The sequence below is a fragment of the Pseudochaenichthys georgianus genome, chromosome 3 (assembly GCF_902827115.2).
Source record: "Pseudochaenichthys georgianus chromosome 3, fPseGeo1.2, whole genome shotgun sequence".
In the NCBI taxonomy this organism is placed as follows: Eukaryota; Metazoa; Chordata; class Actinopteri; order Perciformes; family Channichthyidae; genus Pseudochaenichthys; species Pseudochaenichthys georgianus.
Genome location: NC_047505.1, coordinates 31,775,450 through 31,792,675, shown reverse-complemented (window position 1 = coordinate 31,792,675; position 17,226 = coordinate 31,775,450). Strand labels below are relative to the sequence as shown.

General features: G+C 38.8%; 1 protein-coding gene across 3 annotated transcripts in view; it reads left to right on the top strand.

Moving 5' to 3' along the window:
* The first annotated feature begins 2,437 nt into the window (after window positions 1–2,437).
* gpc6a (glypican 6a) overlaps window positions 2,438–17,226 on the top strand; it is a 219,991-nt gene continuing 205,202 nt past the window's right edge. For all 3 annotated transcript variants that reach the window (XM_034109780.2, XM_034109771.2, XM_034109789.1), the window contains exon 1: window positions 2,438–3,013. In XM_034109780.2, coding sequence (XP_033965671.1) covers window positions 2,854–3,013 — 160 coding nt within the window. In that variant the 5' untranslated portion in view covers window positions 2,438–2,853. The remainder of the gene's footprint in view (window positions 3,014–17,226) is intronic.

The following is a 17,226-nucleotide window of genomic DNA, read 5'->3' as shown; positions in this document are numbered from 1 at the left end:
TTGTTTTATTGTAAAATGCCTTGTCTTTTATGCTGCTGCAACAAAAACAATGTCCCAAATTGGGATCAATAAAGTACCATCTTATCTTATCTTATCTTACATCCGGACTAAAACCACCAGACTCAGGGACAGTTTCATCCCACAGGCCATAAGACTATTAAACACCTGAACTTTGAAATAACATCCATAACATTAATCTGGCTGCTACTTAGAAATGATTTGTCTAATATATCATATATTCCAATCACTTGTATAGACTCTTATTGCACTATTTCACTTTTCACTATTTTTCTATTTTTCTTTTTGTATTGACTTGCACTATTTTTTCTGTGTATCTGTTTTATTGTGTTGCACTGTTGGAGGAGCCTGTGACCTAAGGGGTGGGGCGGGGGGGTAGGAGACGTTCGATTCCTGTTTTGAATAGTGTGCCGTCGATGGGTTTCATTCCATTTCAAAATGCTGTTTGTCGCTCAGCGTAAACTTCGCACACTGCCACTCCAACATCCAATCACAGAGCTTGAGGACAAATCACGGGTTTGTCAAGCAAAGCACATGGTGTAGTCCCAAACGATAGCTGAGGATTCTGGGTAGTGTAGTTTTCTTCGGCCATCCTAAACTGAACACATATTTGTTTCTCCGAATCGAAGGGGGAAATTACAAAAGCATTGTACACAATTTAAACCAATCAATGTTGTGTAATCAACAAGGATAATCTGGTGTTTTTGAGTTGATGAGTAGTGCAGATATCACTGTAAAATCAATCGACAGTAAGGGGAATACTTACTTCCGGGTGTAAAATCCTCCGTTATCCAATGGGAATGGTCACATTGCTCTCCGTAATACAATAAAGGGGACATGATCAAATCGGAATATAATGTTCTTTTAAAAAACGTTAACTAAAGGGAACAATCTATTGGACACAGCTGAAGCTCTGGCCTTCCTTAAACTAACTAACCAGTTGAATTACACACAATGCACTGTTTTTTGAGAACAAAAATTCGTAACTAGTGCACCATAATACATTCTGACGAAAAATAAAAATTATTATGAATACAAATAAAATAAAAGAAGCCTCCCGTGAGTTACTACAAGCTATAAAGTAGATTTTAAAAACGTTTTATAGAATAAAAGCTCACTGCAGGACGTTGTAGAAATGCGTGTGTGCACCACGACAAAAGAGCCTCATTCACTTTACATTGGGGTTGTTTGCGTGGTGCAGACACGTAAATGTAACCAAGTTCGTGAGTCCACCACGCAATGCGGTGTTAAGGAGTCGTGGTGGAGTCACGCATTCTGGTGAGATCAGGTTGGTTTAGGCAAAGGGAGGCTTTTAGGATGAAGGGCATTTAACACAGCTCAAGTAAATACTTTTACCTAAGACATATGAATCATCAATGTTTAACATTGGAAAATGTGCGCAACAGATACATGATATTTGTGTGTGTGTGTGTGTGTGTGTGTGTGTGTGTGTGTGTGTGTGTGTGTGTGTGTGTGTGTGTGTGTGTGTGTGTGTGTGTGTGTCTTTGAGTGTCTCTGTGTGTATGTCTGTGGATGTCTGTGTACTGTGTATATGTGTGTGTGACAATAAGCTTCTAATGTTCTAGGTAGAATTGAAAGCGTTTATCGCAGGGGCGTTTCCTGGACCTGGAAACATTCGGGGCTTAACCCGCAGTGCATTAAGGTACCGGGCGCTCAGTGGACATTTCTACTGCAACACTCCCCACACGCACAAACACAGTACACCTGCGACTGTCAATGAAGGCTCGATAATCAGCTCACGGCATATAGGTGTATATGCAGGGGTAAAGTGCTATTTTTTATAAGTGGGGGGCGGACCTCCTCTGGGGGTTAGGGGGCATAATGCTCCCCCGGGACGATTTTTTTTTTTAAATATTGAAGTTAAAAACATCAATCTGGTGCACTTTGAGAGCAAAATTAAGAGATATGGATACATCTTTCAACAACCATATGAAACAGAACTGTAAACATATTTTCTTTTTCTTTATGGATATTTTACAAATCACTCCCCTGTGACTGTGTAATGTAAGGTAGCTTCTAGCTTCATGTCGAACACTGACAGTAAGTCAACATTTTCCAGAGAGCTTTCTTTGAAATCACCAGGTAACGCGAAAAAACACAACATTTATATTGTATGACAAAGTGTTAATTTAATATCTCAGATAACGATGAACGTTATCGTATACTTCCATAGTTGTTAACCTTATTAAAAGACATGAAACATTTGCAGGTTCTGTAACTTTGCATAGTACAATAAAACACAATATTCTGGTGTATGTGTAGGTCGGCTCTGCCTCCACCACCTCCAGGTCCCCGCGCCTCCTCCAACATGTGTCTACCCAGTGATGTGCTGTGTGCGCATTACTGTGGATGCATAAATGCAGAGGACAGTGCGCGCCCTGGATGCGAGCAGCTGAAGTCGCAGCTTCTCCCCCCCCCATGTTCTGCCCTGCCCTGTGCCGTGCTGCGCGTCTCTCCGTTTAATTTCTCCTTCCTCACGCCGACACGAACACAGAGCTGCTGTGTGTGCGGGAGAAGTTGTTTGCACAGAGAGCACCTGGTAGAAACTGTTCCCTCCAAACGGATTGGTTCTAGCTGGGAGCAATCGGACTCACCGGGGTCTTTTTATTTTTCCAGGGGAAGAACAGACGAAGCGTTTGCAATGTGGTGGACGTACCAGTATGTCAAGTGAGGAGTGATTTCTATTTTTTGTTTTTAATGAACATATGATATCCTCCCCACCGGAGACATCTTTTAGTCAGACCTTTTCGGATTTCTTTTTTTTCTTTTTTGTGACGGATATTTCCCTGTGAAACATTATCAAGGATTCCACTGATGTATGCGATGTGGAGGCTGCAAGTCGCCTTATGTACTCTGTCGGTGCTGTCACTGTCATCTGCTGGAGAAAGCAAAGCGCGGAGCTGTAGCGAGGCACGGCAAGCTTATACCGCTAAAGGATTCAGCCTCATCAATGTGCCTCATCAGGAAATATCAGGTAGGACATGACATCGGTGCTTTTCTTCCCCCTCGTGTCTTGTTTCCCCCGAAAATAAAAGCATTTGTTCATGATGGCCACACAACCTGAACTAATTGATCTCCCGCAAGCATTTGAGGATTTAACTCACCCTGTAACCAACATCCTCTTTTATCAGAAGATCCAAACAGAGACTCAAGTGTGAGTCTGTTTTTGCAAAATTCAGTGGTTATGTTTTTGGACTTATTTCAAGTATATAAACAATCAAAGTCACTGCAATAGAATATAACTCTATTTATGAGCTTTTTAAAGGTCAGTATGATCCACTCCAGGTCCACTACCTTTGTATAGTCACAGCAAGTTGCATTTCATAGCCACTAAGTAAGTAGACATGAAGCACTGGATTGAAAAATCAGTATAAAGCTCAAATAATTATCCTGTCATATTGCTTATTAGGTATCCATATATCCATTCTCATATGGTTAATATTTTTATTTAGGTGTTTTAACTTTAACACTATAGAGGACAAACTGAAAGTGCTAATAGCCCATACACTTAATTTGCACTTTCACAGGTAAAACCCACATTACTTTTCACCATAACAAATTATTATTCATTTCCTCAAATAAGTGGGTTTACCAACAGGTTATTCATTGATCAATAGTCCATTAAACATCAGGATTAACAGCCCAAGAGTAACATGTTGGATCTATGTAATTTACTTTCAACATCATTCCTAATTAATGCTGCTTAAATAGAGACAGTGTAATATTTACTTAGTGACAATGCAACCTCAGTACATATGTTTTGGAAGTAGCTTCATACCTGTTGCACGCATTCAACAGAAGATCATGGAGCTTGTTGCGTGGTGCTTGGCTAAAGAGTGAGTGCTGTTTACCAGTAGGGGGCTGTATGCACTCAGCACAAAATACTCCTTTTGCTGAGGGTTTCTTTTTCCTTATTCTTCTTCTTTTCGATATTCCTCAAGGCTAAAGCTTAGGTTTTAATTCATGCGCTTTGGTACAGCAGATATATGGGGTTTTATTATCTCTTGTGTGGTGGTAATCACATTTATGGTCAAAGCAGGAAAGCAGATTAGTCAGTAAACATAGTCAGCTTCATGAGAGGGAAGAGGGAAAGCAGAGAGGCCTGAAGTTAATCCTTCTTTTGCCTGTTAGTGAAAATAGAGATACTGAATTGGTAATTGGCAGTGTCAGACAGTTTAATGATCATCGAGCTGCCTTATGTGCTTTAAGGGGTTTGGCTTGATGGGAATCTGATCGTTTTGTTACTGATTGAGCATGTGTGTGTTCCTCGCATTGCGAATACATCAAATACCAATTTCAAGTCCATGTAGCACATTTTCAATGTCGTGCCATATTGAATAGTAAGACCGTTTTACAAAATGTTGCTATAAGTTGCTATAATGTAGACAAAAATATGACGATTTGTAAACTCAGAAAATTCAGACGAGAACAGGATCTTCATCAGAAACAATACAAACTTTTTACCATACTTGTTCCGCTCCGGCAGCACCGTACTGTATGTTCAGCCTCACCTCAGAGGGAGACATTTCAGCCGTCTACTCAAATATAAACAAATATACTGTTGTAAGAACTTAAATGTTCAGAGGCTTTCTAACTTACATGATATGCTTTCAAACTAGTGCTCCTGCTCTGTTATTTTCACATCATTTGTTTCATGATTTGACAGTGTACAGGCTACACAGACACAGCGGATTCTAACATTGTCCTTTTTCGTTTTGGTCATCAGTGTTGTAAAGTGGTGCTTTGTTTTTTAATCCAACTTTGTAAGTTGGATTGTAAGATAACCAACCCATAATATGTTTAAGCATTGCAGGATGTCTTCTCTGAAAGGAATGATAATTAAGAGTCCCCTGATGTACTGGAACATGCACATGGTTTATTTCACAATTGTTGCTTTGTATTTGGATTATGTTTTGATCCCATTTGATTATTTCAATGTTTTGTTCAAGATAGAATGTTGGCCTTAACTTAGGCAGCTGTTTTTATTTAGTTTAATCATTCTTATTGGAGTAAAACAACATGTAGCATTCCAGTATTTGAGCACAGTGAGTTCTTTTTCGGCCTTCACCCCTCGGGAGCACTGAACGGGTTTCATTTATCAACGCAATAACTCAGAATGTGTCAGACAATGTTTTCACAATTATTTGGAAATACTTTCACATTTTTATAACACTATGTCATTTTTTTTTTTGTATCTGTCTTTCTTGTGTAACATTTGTCTACTTGGAACTCCAGTGATTTGAAGTCAAAGACAGAGGTCTGTTGGCCATTATAGATCAACATGTTTTTCGGGGCAGTGATCAAATCCTAATTACAATGAAGTACAGCCTCTACACTGTGTGTAATTAAATCTTGTTGCCTCCAAATAACCTTGCATAAATACAACAGAAGTTAGATATAAGGCCTCAAGAGATGCTAGCAAAAACACTCAATTATGCTTAATTAGCTATGCTAATACAAACGTGTGGAGAGCTTCATGTACACCGTTAGCATTCCTCACTCCATCATGTCATGCTATCGCTCTGCCTCCAGATACTAAACACGGTTTAGTCCCTCTGCAGAGGTGGCCATACCTCAGGTTGAAAAGCTGCCATTTGCATTAACACATTTTTGAAACAGCAGCTGACAAGCAAAGCTTATTAAAGGGACAACACACAAAGACGTTAGTTTGACCATACAGTATGAACATATATTAGACAAATTAATAAACCCAATGTATAACTTGAATTTAACATAAATCTCAAAAAACTTAAATAAAATCAATAATTATTCTAATGATTCCTTTAGAAAATCCCTTATTGTTAATGTGTGTTTGTTGATGGAATTCTCAATAGAAGTTTTTTCCATTCACTTTTGAATAAGCATATTTGCACAGCTACTATCTAAACTCTTCAGGCCATTAATTATTGAATTGTAACAGTGTCTGAATATGTCTCACGGGCTCCATAAAACGTATCCAGATAATAAAGATAATAAAGAGCAGAAACCCCACATTGATTTCTTTCAGGATTACACCAGGAGGAGGCTAGGTCATTTCTGTGTGTGCTCTCTTTTTTATCTAATGTTGTTGTTGGAAGACGGATGTTAATCGAAAAAATAACCACCAAATGTGTTCTTCTTTTCAGTCATAGGGTGGCAGGGCTTAAAATAAACCCTCACAATTACACGTTGGTAGAAATCAGAAACATTCAGTGTACAGTCTTCCGCTGCATCGAGACAAGTCAGATTACCGCGTGTGGTTTCACCGTGAAGAGATGTGCTGCACACTCAGCAGTAGAACACTTGTGTCAGACTCGCTGCTGTACTTGGCAAATTGTCATCAAACATAGTTTATTCTGGGATTGGAATAAGTCTTTGGCACGGATGCAGACATACTGTAATTGGTGAAGTTAGCTGACTGGGTTAGAGGTCAACCATACTGCCCACTTAATTGATTAAAGAGTGCTACTTTCTATTTTTGCCTAAGGACTTTTTAATGCCTCAGATGGTTTATATTACAGGATTGGTGGGAGGAAGAGGCCAGTAAGAACAATTGTACACAGCTTTAGACTAGATTTCACTCAGTTAGTGTTGGAAGAATAGAGTGCTGGTGCTGAAACACACTGCTGAAAATGTCTATAACTATAGCTGGTGGACAGCTTCATTAAATATCTTCCAGGACGAGCGTATGATTCCCCCACTCTTGTGATGTCAATGTGCCATCGCCTGCCTGGTGTTTTACACAGCAGTCAGCCAACAAAACAGCCTGCCTGTGAAGATCACTCCTCGTGTGCATGTGTCAGACGTTAGTTATAGTGTCATGCACACAATGCTGCCTGATTGTCAGCTCTTTGTTCATAAACACATTGGCTCCTGAATGCTTCAGTCAGTCCCTTCCAGGGAGCTCTTGCTCCGAGGCTTTGCTGTTAATATCAACATCTACTTACAGAGAGCACTCGGTATTCTCATGGGTGGACTCAGCTCTTTGCTTCGTCTTTGAAACAAAATCACTTGATGTGCTGCTGTTCCTATTTATGCCGTGCCCACGTCTTGTATTTCCTTTCTCAAGAATAACAATTACCTTTGGGGTTCATCTACTTTAAAAGATATATGATTTGATTTCTCTTTAACAGAACAGTTATTAACTGTTACACACCCTGAATACATTTTCCTCTTGTGAATTCCTGCAAGTCAACTCTCTGCTTGCTTATCACTGTGATCAGCGTTTTGCTGGTGGTAACTTGCATGCAGTTTAACAATTATCATGAACAGAACCCAGATACGGGAAATCTTTGCTGTTTGTACTGTTAATGTCTGTATGTGGCACAGTTAATGTTGAGTTGTTTCTTGACACAGACATTACTGCAGCTTTTAAAAGAAAAATCTTACAATAATTATTCAAATTTGAGAGTACATTATTTCAAGGCTTCCTAAAATATACTTTATACTCAATTCAAACTTAAAAAAAAACGAATCTTCAAACATATTAGTGTTTTTTAAAGCGAGGTTAAAGACCATTTTGTTTAATCTGAAGTACAAGTTGAGGGCCTTAATTGGTTGAACTTGCACATTATTTAAGTCTAAGTAAAGTTTATTATTGTGAGCTCCCTTAAGATTATGTTGAAGAAATCAGCATTTCTGGTTTGAAGCTACTTAGCAATAAACTATACAGTACACATCTAAAAGCTATCTCCTCATTTCTGTCATGAATTGATAATGAAAATATATGACATAAGAAATGTTTGCATGTTCAAAATAATGTAATTAATAGTCTGTTTGTTGCACTGATTCATTTGAATACACTTTACATGCAGGGTTGGTATGCAAAATACATTAAGGGGTTGATTTGAGATGTGTTGGCGGCCAGATGCCTAATCACTATATAATGGAATGACATGAGACCTTTAATGAAAGTGTGGGAATACCACTCTAAAAGCCCTTGCCTAGCAAATATTCATATACAAATTCTGTAGGGCATTTTTTTCCAAAGCCCATTAAGATGCTCTTGGCTCTGCCAAATTGGAAATAAGTCTCTTGCCAGCCTGTATACATCTTCAGAGAGAACAGTTAATGAGATGTGAGGGAGGTGTGTGTGTGTGTGTGTGTGTGTGTGTGTGTGTGTGTGTGTGTGTGTGTGTGTGTGTGTGTGTGTGTGTGTGTGTGTGTGTGTGTGTGTGTGTGTGTGTGTGTGTGTGTGTGTGTGTGTGTGTGTGTGTTACAGTTTGGCCTCACTTTGCTGATTATTATTTATTTTGCATCTCTATATTGTGAAAGAAAATGACAAAAGTATTATATGCATGACACATCTAAATGTGTTTCAATGTGAATCAACCAGCTGTTACCTTTTGTCAAATTTGGTAAATGAAAATATCTGACAGTTGTTTTGACCTGAAGAATGTGTCAATCCTCTGCAGATGCTCCTGCCTGAGATGCATATGGTCTGCAGGCTCCTGGCAGCCCTCAGCACCATGTATGGTGTGAAAAGCCTCTCACTCTTGTAGGAGACTGCTATTGCACTTTTTCCTGTTTGTAATCAACTGGCCTACATCAGTTATGGAGGGTAGGATTGAGGATCTCTACCTTATCACGCCATGAGAGGAACTGGAAAATAACAGCAAGGAGTCTATGGATGGAAGTGATTGTACATTATGTTGAGGGATTAGAATTTAGAGCACAGGAAATAGGAAAGAAAATAAACAAATGTACCCATGAGCCCAGAGCATAAAGGCATGGAGAGCATCCTTGAGTAACCATGTGTTGAAAATGACTTGAGCGGTAACTCTGTGAGGAATACAAGAGGGAGTCAGGTAGAATGTAATCCATCTGAACTTTAGGGATTAGTGATCTGACTCTCTGTTTTTATTGCACAGAAGTATTCGCTACATGCTGCCTTTTATACCGGTTTCTAAAAAGGAGAAGAGAGGCAATTCGACTGGGCTTATCTAGTAAATACAGTAAAGACAAATACGTCAGAGGAGGTACCAGAAGGAAAAGTCACATGTGATAATGCTCTGCTGGTAGAAGTGATTCCCTGAGGATTGCTGTGTCAGTAGGTGATGGTGGTGTGCAGGGGGCTGGGGGGCACATTGTCACTTCATTGTCGATGTGTGAAAATAGTTGGTATATTAATGATTACAGGTCAGCCTGCATTCTAATGTGTATGTAAGGGAGACCCTTAGGATTGACCTTATGCCATTTACAGCTACTGTTGACTACACAGACACCACTAATCACTTCTAGTTTTACATTCTAGCCAAGAGGGTGTTTGTGGTTTTCCTAGTACCATTATATATTACGTATGTTAGCAGACCAAGGCGTTCTGCTGTGTTTACGGTTATGGTCTTTCTGTTTGCCCACAGAGACGTTTTGCCTCCAGAGGTTAGTCTCTGAATAGAAGTCCCAAGCTTGACACCACTGATAGGGCTCAGAGAGATGAGCACCACACAGTGCTTTTGGGAAAACCCACAGGGGTATGTCATATCGAGGTGTCAAGGATGCAAATCCATTTCACACTGGGGACTTTTTGTTTTTGTTTTTCAGACACAGTCAAGTACACATGGCTGAGGTAATTTGCTAAATAAGCTGCCCCTCAGAGATTTAGAAGTAAACAAGCATTAAGCAAAGATAAACATGGCGTGCCAAACTTGTCATGGAAACATCAGACTCTGTCAACAAACGTAAACAACGGTGTGGCCGTGGCATTACACATTTGACAATGACACTGTTGTTGTGTTTAAGAAACATTGAAGGTTGACAGTTGCTACCCCTTAAAAGGCCTCTGACCGTGAAACCACGGGGGGGCTTTTGATGTATCAAAATCAATAGTGCAGAGGCTCGAACATGCAGAAATGTTTTTGTACAAACAAAACCACAGCAGTACATCAAGGGCTAATTTAAGGCCTATGAACATCATTCATGACTCTAAATATAGTTATACCTTTGTCACCAAGTTGTGAAGCAGAACATTCAATATTGGGATAGAGTAACATTTCTCACTCTTACCAGTTTTAATTAAAATTAGGAGGAAAATGCATCGGAAAAACATACAAAAAAGACAAAGTCAACCTTTATGTAAGGTCCTGTGGGTTAAATGGCTGGTTTCCCTTAAACAGTTTGGCACTCTAGTTTTAACCAATTTTTCTACAGAAGTAAAATAATGCATTTGTTGGCAACCTTTTGACACTCTTAAACTACAGGGCCATGTTCATAGAAATGTATTCCAGTGCAAAATTGTGACTACGTTTAGAGAAAAAAGTAGTTGCGTGACAAATGGATTCAGAGACATCCACTGTTTGGCATCGATTTATTCAAGTTTGGCTTCATTCAGGGGATCCATTTGTTATATATATTTTTGTAGTTTTCTTATTCTATGAACTGAGTAAGTACATTCATTATAATCTCAATTGATTCTAGTCCTAGTTTCATAGCAACAATTGACAGAAAATCTATACATGTTGTCCTTTAGACGGAAGTGACGTTGCCTTGTACTTCACAACCCAAAGTATACGTCTCATCGTCTCCAGTGTAGGCAGAGCCACACCTAGAAAGTGAGACTCCTTGTGGCTGTCATGCTTCTTGATGGTTAGAGACATAGAGATCCGGTTACTGCACATCATCTCTTGTGGTCATAGCCTAGGATTCATAGAACCATAGATACACATTGTATATTGTGGGGCATATGAATGCATTTGCTGACGCTGGGTTTTTGTGTGTAAATCGGAAATATTTATGGAAAAAGTTATTTGCATAGTATCTACCCTAACAGACTATTTTCACAACTGGAATATGGATCTTAATTGTAATACAGTGTGCATGTAGCATCACTGGATTGAGGCATTTTTGGCTCTGATACTGTGTGGGTGCTTCTGTGTTATCTTTTGCCTTGTAATAGTAGAAGTTCAGTAAGAGTTCAGTTTAGGAGATTCAGAGATACAGAGAACATGGTTTTGTGCTCTCAGTAAGCCACCTGTATAAAGTAGTATGTTACTACTGATTCTCTCATTTCTAATCAGATGAGCTATAAGTCAGAATAACATTCATCAATAGGAAAACTATTCCAACTCAATGTACTGTGTGCTTCACAGTACAATGTTTACCTAAACTGAGCAATCACTAAAGTTGCATTCAAGTCCAATAATTTCCTGGCGGCAGGGTTGCAGTGGGCGCAACAAGAGAGTTCCTACTGCATGACTGGCTCTCTCAACCTTGCAACACCCCTAAAAGTAAACAGATTTTGGCCCAATATGTTTTCAAAGAGCCGTAGTTGTTAGCCGGGACGAGACAAGCACGAAAAGCATGTTGTTCTAGTTATAAATTAGGACATTTATACTGATTACATGAGTTCATGACCCAGTTTGGTGGCTTTGAGGCGGAGAGACTAATTGGAGATCGTTATTATTTTTATGTTAATGCTAAAAATGCAGAGGGCTGATCTTAACCCTAGGTCACATTGCTGGGCTTTAATTACAACATTAAACAATGCCTTGGGGGGTTTAATGACACTCCTGCATGTTTCAGAGGTCTGCCCTTTGTTCCTCCTTCACACTGTGTCGCCTCATTTCCCTTTTTCTCTGCTTTAGGCACTGTGATCCTTTTTACTCAGTAATCTGTGTGGGCAAAAATGATTTGATGATGATCGATTCTTTTATCGACTCAAATAAAACATAACCAACACAATATGATGGAGAAAAGGGCAAAAGCGGTGGACAGAATTCAAATAGAAAATATTTCAAAATGCTTCTTTAGATGCTGGATGAGCTTGAACAATGTGTGCAGCATTTAATTACAGGGTTAATTTTGCTTGTAGGATGACCTCTAGAACTAAAGAAGAACAGCGGGATGACCCAACTGTTCATTTCACCGATCACCTATCCTTGTGAGATGAAAGCATCGAGCGAACTTGCAGGAAAATATATCCAGGCTCACTAGGCTCACACCACTGACTTGAATGGGGCCACATAGTGCATCTCCAGGGAGCATCACTGTCATGGAAAATGTGACAAGCTCATATAACCTTAATAGCTGGAGAGGAGTCTTTCTGATGATGTCGATGAGGCTTGAGAAAGAATATTTTCATACCTCAGAGGGCCAGTTCTATAAATCCAAGGCCCGTTGCAAAGGAGTTGCAAGGGTTATTGAAATGGATGGGTTAATGAGCCAGGTGTTTACATCTTTTGGTCTCCTTAATTTCTTCATGTGTGAAATGAAACATCTGCCATTGTGATGCTTCTTGGCGAGTCCTTGTTCTTTGGCTCCTGCAGGGTGCTAGAATCTGAAAAGAAGCCAGCCTCGTCCCCTGCTCCAAGAACCCCGCTGTTTCCTGTCCCCTGTGTAAGCTGCTGGTAAATGAGTGGGCTGGTCATCTCGCACCCTGGGGCTCTACCTCGGGCTCTTCAGACCACCAGCTGTTGTGTTTGGTACTGAATCATGCACCATGCTGAATCCAGAGCACGAGAGCAAGGCTTTAACCTCACCGCATGTCTCCTCCTTTTCCCTCCTCCTGTAGCCTCTAATGGAGAGCAGGTGTGATGAAATTAAATACATTACAGTCATTACGGCAACAATTTATTGGTTGATCCACAGAAAAATAATCCGCAACAAGTTAGATAATTGATAAATGGTTTGCAATATTTTTGTTAAAATGGCCTCTATCATCTGGACATTTCCTGATTTATTTCATAATAAACTAAAACTTTACATATTTTGGGTACATTTTGTGAACAACTCACTCTTTTAGAGTGCTCACCAGCCCTGACATAAAACAACCCAGTCCGTTCTTTGCGTGCTGCCTAGCTCAGAAAACATGTGATTCAACCAGCCATTCCAATGTGGCTCCTCTTTCTATGTCACATGCAGCAGGCTCATTGGAATTTGATTAGGTTTATTAATTGATATCAGTTTGAATAAACACTTTTTTATAAAGCCAGATTGGAGAAGGCTGCATGTTCATATCCACTGCTATCCACTTGTTTACACCCTTATTCCACAATTACATATTTTAAGAGATACATTTTACATGATTTTCACGCTTTATTTATTGGTTAACTTTTTGATGTATATTTAATATACTGTATATGTTTTACTCTATATGAGAATGTGTATAACACCCCTCCCAATAGTGTAATACAGACATTCTAATGTTCCCATTTCCACATACAAAACATATATACTGTGAAAATTGTTCACAGGCAAATTACCCATGACCGAGGTATGAAGATATACAGATTATAGGTCTGCTTTGATAGACTGCATGCATGACTGGAGCCAGGGGCCAAAAGCTCAGCTGGATTGGTGTTTGACTTGTCCGATGACTCACCTTTGACATTTGCCATCTAACCTGGTAACATGCATACTGGCTTTACTAGATATATACGGTAGTCAAATATCTGCAGAAGTTTGAAGTTAAAATTAGCCAGAATGTAATTGTCGGATGGGAGGTTTATTAAAATGTTAATGTGAGTGCTCCAACCTGTAAATCAGAGGGACTAAGTGCAGCAGGTGAGCCCTTATCAGATTTCAAAGAGTATTTGAAGTTGCCTGACTACAATTAATGGAAAACTTGATATATACCGCTTGAAACATGAGTTTGGATATGTTTTTTGGATATTGGGGATGCATCCTGTACTCACAGAAGATTTTGTCTGCGTTTAAAAAGCCAGTGTTTGTTTGCACTCGGAACATTTTAATTTGACAATTTTCCTACAATTTAAGGTCTTGCCTTTTTCTTATTTCCAACTCGGAAAATAGATAATAATAGCTTCTCATTAAGCCCTTATGGTTCTTCAACACAGACACTGAAAGGTTCTGCCATTGTGCACGAAATGGAAAGCCTCCAGCGCCTATCATCTTTGGGGAAACTCGAAACAAAGACAAAAAAAAATGTCCCCTTGGGATTTAAATCCCAGAACCTGTATGTTGTCCCCTTTGTAACAAAATGTTGTTGCACAATATATGTATTTAAAGACTAATAATCTTCTTGTTATGCTGCTGCCATGCTGTCACGCTAAATTGATGGGAACCACAGTTAATTGTGATAAAAATAGTATGCACGTTGTCTTTTGCAATCACTCTGAATTTAACACCTACTTTGCTGTCATGTTTCAAACACACACAGACTGCACTTCATAATAAAAGGGTGACATTGAATTGCAAAGAGCATACAACTATGAGCTTTAGCTTGATATTAATGGGAGCATTAAGCTTTACCTTGGTGCTTAACCCAACCATATATATATGTTGTATCTATTACTGTCAAGCATTGCTCCAACTCTGGAAGTTATTTCAAAGTTAGAAAATATTTTAGCTGCTTCCAAATGAGGTAACATATGGTTGGGGAGATTGTGGGAATTATCTGTGTCATCTTGTTTGGACATATTCAATTTGGGTCCCAAGCCCCAGTGGAAATAATTGAAAGTGGGTGATTTGGGTGATGGAGAGGAGATCCAGATGGCAGAGCAGCGGTGAGATAAATCGAGCTTGATGTATTTTTCCCACTTCAACATGCAGACAGATGTGATATAACACAGTAATTGAGTTGACTTCCAATTTGGTAATTCCTGTTGACAAGTTATAACTACTAAGATGTGTTGACTTGCTTGTAAACCATCTTAAATATTGATTTGGTGATGTTTTATTGCCTCATGATAATGTCATAAATGGCATAGAAGAGGAATATAGTTTTCACATTATATTCATCTCAATTGTGTGGCTTTATGTTTAAAGTGTCTATCTACATTTCTCGCAGGAGAAAAAACACATTCCTTGAAGATCATTATTTAAAACCTCAACATAAGATCTCTCTCAAACAAAGTGACATGCTTTAAAGTTGAATTACCTATAGTCATTTCCTAACCCAAGCACCATAACAAATACGCAGTCATTTTTATGAGGTCATACATCACTTTGTAATAGTCATTATTTTTCATTTCTGAACTACATGTCTGTAGTAGAATGGACTGCAGGATACACTGAGATGAGGTAGTTCATCATAGAAAGTAAAAAGCACCAAGAGAGTTGTCTGACAGTTGGTAGCCTACTTTAGCTTTGCATGTATCAAATACAACTTAGATGTTTTTAGAGGAAGACGTCGTCCCAATACTTCCAAGATGCCTCTGATTATATGAATCCTTCATTATGTAGATTGTAAGTTAACCTTTAAACAGAACATAACATATGGTGTATTCTGCTGACACTAGTACCTTCCTACTTTACCTTTTATTCCTCAAAGCTTTGTTCTTACCTTCCATAAAACCTTATAGAGTTTATACTGTCTCCCATCTGTCAACAACCTTTACTTCTATTTGTGTAATTTACCCCCTTTTGCCCTCTAATCTAGGTCATATCAGCTGAATAAAGGGCCCTTTAATGTGCCGCAGCCTAAATAGAGAAAGGACAGTCATGGCCCAGAACGTGTGAGGGGCCTAAGCGAACCTGAGTCAATAGATCTCAAAGATAGTGGTGTCAACCGTTCACAGGGAGCAGAGGCTCAGCCAGCCTTTTAGCGTTTACTGTCCAGTGTGCTAAACTTGGCTGTGGCATTGAGTCCAAAGAGAGCAGAGGGAAAGTCAAAAGACCAACTCTCTCAAGGTCTGTCATTTAGCTTCATTCCTAACTTTACCCGTCCTCTCATGGCCAGATTAATCTACCTGGATTTATCTTTTTTATTTTATCTCTAACCTGGATTTTATTGCTGTTGTTAAGGCAAATGTCATGATATTAATTAATTGTACCCATATTTTGCCACTTCTCAATAGTATAAATGCGCTTAAATTCACAAAAAGGAACTGAAATCTCCTAAGGGACTGTAACATACCTTTTAGAACAACAACAACAAAATCATTTTCAAATGTTCCTTTGGATTTATTTAGTGTCACACAGGAATTCACACAAAGACTGAGTGTGAAAATAAGATGGTAATGTGATATAATTTGTGAGTATATACTTAGTTATGAACAGTATGTGGCTATTTCCATGGTATCTACAGTAGTAGTCAGTAAGCATTAAACAAAGATGTGCCTATACTTATATATCTTAAAGGCATTAGAAGAGCTTCCTCAGAAAAAGAAATAAAAGTGGAAATGGGAAATGGGATTTCACAAACTGCATAATTATAAAAATACATTACCTTGAGGGTCTGGGTTGTATGACTAATAGTTAATACATTTTATCATAACATAGTAATAATAAAGACCTGTGATGTTTGATCAAATGTAATTGTCTTGTAATTGACATATAGCCTACAGTAGATGTTTGTTAGGATTGTCAGATAATTACCCAAATCACAATTATCACATTAATGAAGTCAGTGATATATGTATAGGTGATTAAGAAAAAAAAGGCCTGCTTTAGTTTTTCTATGAATTTAAAGGCATATGAAATGTTAATTCAGTTTTTTTGAACCAGCAGCAAACTAATTAAAAATGTTTAAGTGTGTGCATTTAAGTTTAAAAGTATACCACAATAACTCTTAAATCATAGATATTTAAAGAATTAAAACAACACTTTGATTGTAATGGTGTCGAAAGAAAGCACTTCCTTCTACAGTATGTCTGAGTTTGACTGTGAATCTGCTGTGTGTTTCACTCTGGGTATTTCAATCTGTATACTAAAGCCAGTGATGAGTTAGGAACGAATCAATGTTAAAAACAAGGAAACTGGGTTACAAACCAACTGAATTATGGATATCGTCTGAGACCTGGCTCAAGAAAACTAAATTGAATGAATAGAAATATCCAGAATGCTGACGTGCTTCTGCAGGCCTCTGCCCTCATTTGAAGGCAATAAGTCTCTGTTACAGCCAGACTATACGAGCAGACAGGGGGCAATATTCCAGAGGCAGTTCTCAATGAGACTGAGCTTGAATCTGGTGGTGGATCAATGATAATAAAAGTGATTCATTCAAGATGGTGCTGCTGTGTTACTGAGCTTTACTCTACTATGAGCTTCAGATTCAAATGCGGATTTACTAGAATAACACTTCTGTATACCCTACACTTTAAGGCTAGTCATTGTACAAAGTTGTCAGGGGAACACACTTTGAATACTACTCACCAGCTCAGAGTACAATAGGTGACACATTTTCAGAAATGAATAGCAGTTACTGCATCACCACACCTTTTTATTCATTTTCAGCTTGGGTGAATATTTGTCCTCCTTCTGATCTGATCCGTTGGCTTGTTTGTCTGAAATATCTGGCGTGGATGTCCTCAC